We start from the raw sequence: 5706 nt of genomic DNA, 5'->3' as shown, positions 1-5706 counted from the left end.
CTCGGAAAAGGATTTCAAATCTAGATATAGGATTTTTTTTTCTTTTACCGAGAGAAGCTCTCGGAAAAGGCATGCATACCGATTGCTACTCCCGGCAAAATGAGTAGTCAGGAAAATGAATAGTCACCAAAATGAGTAGTCAGCATCATTTGTGCCTCTTTCATCTAATCTTGCATCACATAGGATTTTCCATTCATCTTCTCGGCATGATTCCATGTGCCTCCTTGCAGATCTGCAACTTTCGGCGTTGAAACCCTAGCAATGCAATAAATATCTCAAATATTGCACGTGGGTCCGGAAAATGCGGGAGCGTAGCACATGTCATGTGATGGCCTCCTTTGAGAGGCCTAGCAGTTTCGAGGGCAACGGAGCAACAAGACCCGCACCTCCTTCACAAACCAGACACGTTCCCTCTCGATACCCAGAGACTAGCTTGGAGATAGTGCGGTTTACAAGCAGACTAAGGTGAGGCCTATTTGAAACACAACCAAAATTTTACGACACCCTACCGGGGTCGTGTGTGTAGGAGAAATGCGCTAGAGGCAATACTAAATGTTATTGATTATCTCCCTGTTCATAATTAGGTTTATGTTTCATGCTATAACTGCTATAGTTCTCGAGTCTACAATAACCACGAGGCTTGGAGGAAGACTCATATGCACGTGTGGAATAATAAACGGTAAAATGTATTCCTAGTCTGGCCTCTAAGACTAGCTCAAGTGTTGCATGATGGTTCTGTTTTCCTGATCATGGGCATGTCTATGCCAGCAACTTTGAGGGCACAATGTTAGAAGAACATTTGTGTTGAATCGACCCGAATTGATGTTATGCAATGAGATACATTCATCACAAGTTAAATGGGCAATAACACAGAGATGGTTAAGTTTCCATGATTTCTCAGACCATGAGAGTATCGAGTTTCTTCATGCTTGATTCATGAACTTTGGGGTTTGTTAAACATCATCCGTAACTGGATGGCTATTACGACGGCTTGCGGGTTCATGGGAAAGTATGTCAAGTAACTTGATAGCTCAAGATTGGGATTTGCTCCTCCAAAGATGGAGAGATATGTCTGGGACCCCTTGGTGTTACGGTATCCATCATTGTCTGGCCAGACACTTTGTAATTCGATCACGGGGATGCCGGAACACGGTAACGAGAAAAGAGAACAATACCGGTAACGATGTAACTGGCATAGTGGACAAGTTGTTGATCCACGGGGATGCCAACATGTCTCACCTCGGGTATTTGTAACATATCGCGAAGCAACAGGAATAGCACACGGCAATCGGAGGTTCACTCGAATATTCATTCGTGTGGGTATAAGGTCAATATGGGTGTCGACGGCTCCGATGTTGATCATTGATCGGAAGGGGTTCCGGGTCATGTATGTACTTCATCAAACCTATAGGGTCACACGCTTAAGGGTCATCTATTTGCTGAATACTAGACACGGAATCTGAGAGAAAATCACTGAAAATGTTTCGAAGACAACGTAAGAGTTCCGCACACAGAACACTGGAATAGTTTCGGTAAAAATGAATAGTTGTTTCACAATATACCATTAAGTAAAAATGGTTTTGGCACACGTGTGGAAATTCTTGGAGGGTGCCAGAATGATTCTGGGAACTTCTCAAATTTTTTCGAAGAAAAAACCGGAAGTGTTCCAGAGCAGCCGGAACCGCTATGGTAGTTTTTCGCTGAAGAAAAACATTATTCCGGAATTGTTTCAGAACGCGTCGAAAATTGTTTCAGTGGGTACTCGAGTTGTCCTAGGCATACAGAAATACTTTGGGATTTAACGGATGCAGAAAAATGTCTTCATGAATAGCGAAAACACTATTTTGAATAGTAGAAACACTATATATATAGTGGAAACACTATTGTAAATAGTGGAAATACTATTAGGGGATGATGCAGGCATGGTGATGCAGGCATAATGATGCAGGCATGGTGATGCAGACAACACTATTTGGAGGCTTTCCCTTTATGCCCTTGTGGTGTGCTCACCTCATGGGCATTTTGGTCTTTTGAGAGCCACCCTACCCCTTGGGTTTTCCTATAAATAGAGGTGGAGAGGCACTCTCCACACTCAATCTTTCTCACATACACATGCCATCTGATGTTATCTGGCTTCTCTCTCCCTCCGAGCGAAATAGTTTCGTGGAGCCGAAAGGCTGTTTGGGTTCCGGCAAGAACTAGTTATGGACGACGAAGCCCTGCCAGATAGATGACACCGTATGTGTGCAACTGTGTAGAGAGATCGTTGTTTCGGCCTTAGTTCAAGAGTGCCTCCCGAAGGGCTGTCCGAGTGACTGCCGGAGTTTCGAAGGTCCTCCCGAAGGGTTGTCCGAGTGACCGTTCGAGATTCAAAAGAACCTCCCGAAGGGCTGTCCGCGAAACCGTACAGGGGACTGTCTGACCGCCTCCCGGAGGGCTGTCCGAGGGGCTAATGAGGGTATGCATCCTCGTGGTTGGGAGGTTGTAAATCCGAGCTGCGGGGATCTGCACCGCCGATCATCATCGACTCTACTTCCGCCGCGCTACGAGTCGGTAAAGAAAATGATCAAACCTTGTATGCAGTCTCCATAGTGGTCCTGGGTTGGAGCGTAGGTCGGATTTTTTTTGTTTTCTGTTGTGTTACGCTTCAATGTGATGGCGTCGTGCCAGATCCCGAGGATTTCCAGCATCGTACAATTTTCTCAGGATTTAAATTGTTGCATCTGGCATGGCACCGAGGTAATTTCACCCCCCGATGGCAGGGCCTGCCCCTCCCTCATCTGCATAAGGCCTACGCATGTCACAAAGACATCAAATAAGATTTTCCATTCAGCTTCTGGGCATAATTCCATGTGCCTCCTTGCAGATTTGCAATTTCCGGCGCTGAAACCCTAGTAGTGCAATAAATGTCTCAAATATTGCACGCGGGTCCGGAAAATGCGGGGGACTAGCATGTGTCATCAATGGCCTTCTTTGAGAGGCCTAGAAGTTTCGAGGGCAACAGAGGAACAAGACCCGCACTTCCTTCACAAACCGGACACATTCCCTCTTGATACCGAGAGACTAGCTCGGTGATGGTGCGGTTTACATGTAGCCTCAGGTGAGGCCTATTCGTAACGCGCCCAAAATTTTATCACACCCTACAGGGGCCATGTGATGACGCCGTGCCAGATCTCGAGGATTTCCGGCATTGTACAATTTTTTGAGAATTTAATCGGTTGCATCAGGCATGCCACCGAGGTAATTTCACCCCCCGGTGGTAGGGCCTGCCCCTCCGTCATCTGCACAAGGCCTATGCATGTCGCAAATTCATCAAATAAGATTTTCCATTCAGCTTTTGGGCATGATTCCATGTGCCGCCTTGCAGATGTGCAATTTTCGGCGTTGAAACTATAACAATGCAATTAATGTCTCAAATATTGCACGCGGGTCCGAAACATACGGGGGCCTACTAGTACGTGTCATGCGATGGTATCCTGTGAGAGGCGTAGAAGTTTCGGGGGCAACGAAGCAACAAGACCCGCACTTCCTTCACAAACCGGACACATTCCTTATTCGATACCCAAACACTAGCTCGAAGATGGTTCGGTTTACAAGCAGCCTCGGGTGAGGCCTATTCGAAACGTGCCCAAAATTTTACCACACCCTACAGGGGCCATGTGATGACACCGTGCCAGATCCCGAGGATTTCCTGCATCGTATGATTTTTCGAGGATTTAAATGCTTGCATTAGGCATGCCACCGAGGTAATTTTTCCTCCGACGGCAAGGCCTCCCCCTCCCTCATCTGCAGAAGGCCTACGCACTGCTTGCAAATCTGCAATTTCTAGCGTTAAAACCCTAGCAGTGCAATAAATATTTCAAATATTACACGCGGATCAGAAAAACGCGGGGGACTGACACGTGCCCTGCGATGGCCTTAGGTGAGGCCTATTCAAAAAAATTACCGGACCCAAAGTGCCATGATGTGGGTAGTAGTAGCTAGCAGCCAGGATGAGCTCCCGAACGGCAAAACTCACATCATGACACTGTGGGCCTGGTACGTGTCATGCCGATAGACCATTCTACCATTTATATCATTTATGACGCTCATCCTTAGACGAGGGTGGACTAAACTCCCACAACAAAACTTTTAGAAATTAATTAGTACATTAATCTAAGGGATGTATCCAACCCGAACAGTCGTGTCTCCTCTGTCTTTCTATTGCCAACAGGCACCTGTTCTGGAGGGATGCCTCCGAACAGACACCTCTTCTTTGCACCTTTTTCAGATATATATATACTTGAAAATCAATAGAAACAGGACTGATCGTCCATTCACTTTCATTCAATCTCGTTTTACTCTAACACATTATCAGCACGCTCTTGGCAGAGCGATCCTGTCAGCCTGAGGGCGTTACACGGAATGAGCAGGAACGACAAAAGGCTGATGACTACAGCCACCCTCAGAGTTGCTCTGTGGTGGTCGATGCGGCCCTCCTTTTGCATACGTGCAGATCGGCGGCACTCGAGGCCATGCCCCTGTCCAGCCGTTCACGGCACAGCGCGCTGCTCCGTATCGGACGACCTGTTCATGGCAAGACAGAGTACGAAGAAGAGAACCAGAGACTCGAGTAAAGCACCATGCAAACTAGCGTACCAATTTCATCTAATCGCTACAAAGAAACAAGGTGCTACTTTTCCAATTTTCATCATGGCTACAGAAAATTGTTTTACCAGGAACATAATCTTGCCTTGACGTTGGACGACGGACGAAGGAATCCATGGCAAGTGGAATCGTGTGGCTTCAGTCCCTGCTGGACCATTTCGCCGGCTCCAGCGGCTTTGTCCCTGTCGCCGGCCGTCGCCTCGACTGGCCGCCGTGCCCGTGCCTGCGCGAGGCAATGGCCGCGCCCGGCTCGCTCGAGGTTGTGGTTGCAGCCGCCAGCGCTGCACTGCCCGTCCGCCGCCCGTGCGAGGCCATGGCCGCGCCCGACCCTCTCAAGGTCGTGGCCGCAGCCGCCTGTGCCGTGGCTGCCCGCTCCCGGCTCCCGGCCCGCTCGAGGCCGTGGCCGCTGAGGCGACAGTTACGGGATGGCCACACAGGAGGAAGAAAGGGCATCTTATCCTTTCAGCCATTCCTCGATTTAGTCCTAAAACTTTATCTTAATGCTAAATGGGTTCAAAAATATGTGTATGCTTATACTTGACATGTTCAATGTGTTTACCACATTCTCTAGAACATGTTTTTGGCGATCAAGATTAAATTTTCTCGCACAACAATATTGCTTTGCGATCGAGAAAATATATTTTTCCTCATAAAACAATCTTATTGCGATTGAGATTAATTTTCTCTCGCAAAATATTAATTTACTTTGCTGAATTATCTTACAACTTGATACAAGATCATTTCATTCAATTTGAGATCTATACACTTCAAGTTTTCACTTGAACATCAAGTTTGCAACGTCATTACTATTTATTGCAATAGTAGTGTATTTCTGTTGAGTACGATGTATTCCAGAATGTATGTATCTCCATTTTCGCTACATCTTGAGATTAATACATTTATTTGCAAATAAATATCAATTCATCTTAATCGAGCCTTTGGCTTGATACAAGCAAGAATTGATATGCTAAATTCTAAGTGTTGTTTTTCAAATTGATGTTTTGGGGTCACAAGGTAGTGTGCACATCTACTGCTTTACAGATTATCACCACTATTGAT

General features: G+C 46.5%; 1 protein-coding gene across 1 annotated transcript; it reads right to left on the bottom strand.

The window, feature by feature from the left end:
- Positions 1-4289: 4289 nt before the first annotated feature.
- Positions 4290-5155, bottom strand: LOC123448019. The gene has a single exon (XM_045124779.1). It carries the CDS (start codon positions 5098-5100, stop codon positions 4786-4788), a length of 315 nt encoding a protein of 104 aa, XP_044980714.1. The 5' UTR covers positions 5101-5155; the 3' UTR covers positions 4290-4785.
- Between the last annotated feature and the right edge of the window lie 551 nt (positions 5156-5706).

Source organism: Hordeum vulgare, chromosome 4H (genome assembly GCF_904849725.1).
Source record: "Hordeum vulgare subsp. vulgare chromosome 4H, MorexV3_pseudomolecules_assembly, whole genome shotgun sequence".
NCBI classification, from domain to species: domain Eukaryota; kingdom Viridiplantae; phylum Streptophyta; class Magnoliopsida; order Poales; family Poaceae; genus Hordeum; species Hordeum vulgare.
Note: the sequence above shows the minus strand (reverse complement) of the source record. Positions and strands in the feature narration are given on the sequence as shown.

What these genes read in the sequence shown, in the direction of transcription:
- LOC123448019 (XM_045124779.1), bottom strand. Translation starts at nt 5,100, where the DNA reads ATGCCCTTTCTTCCTCCTGTGTGGCCATCCCGTAACTGTCGCCTCAGC.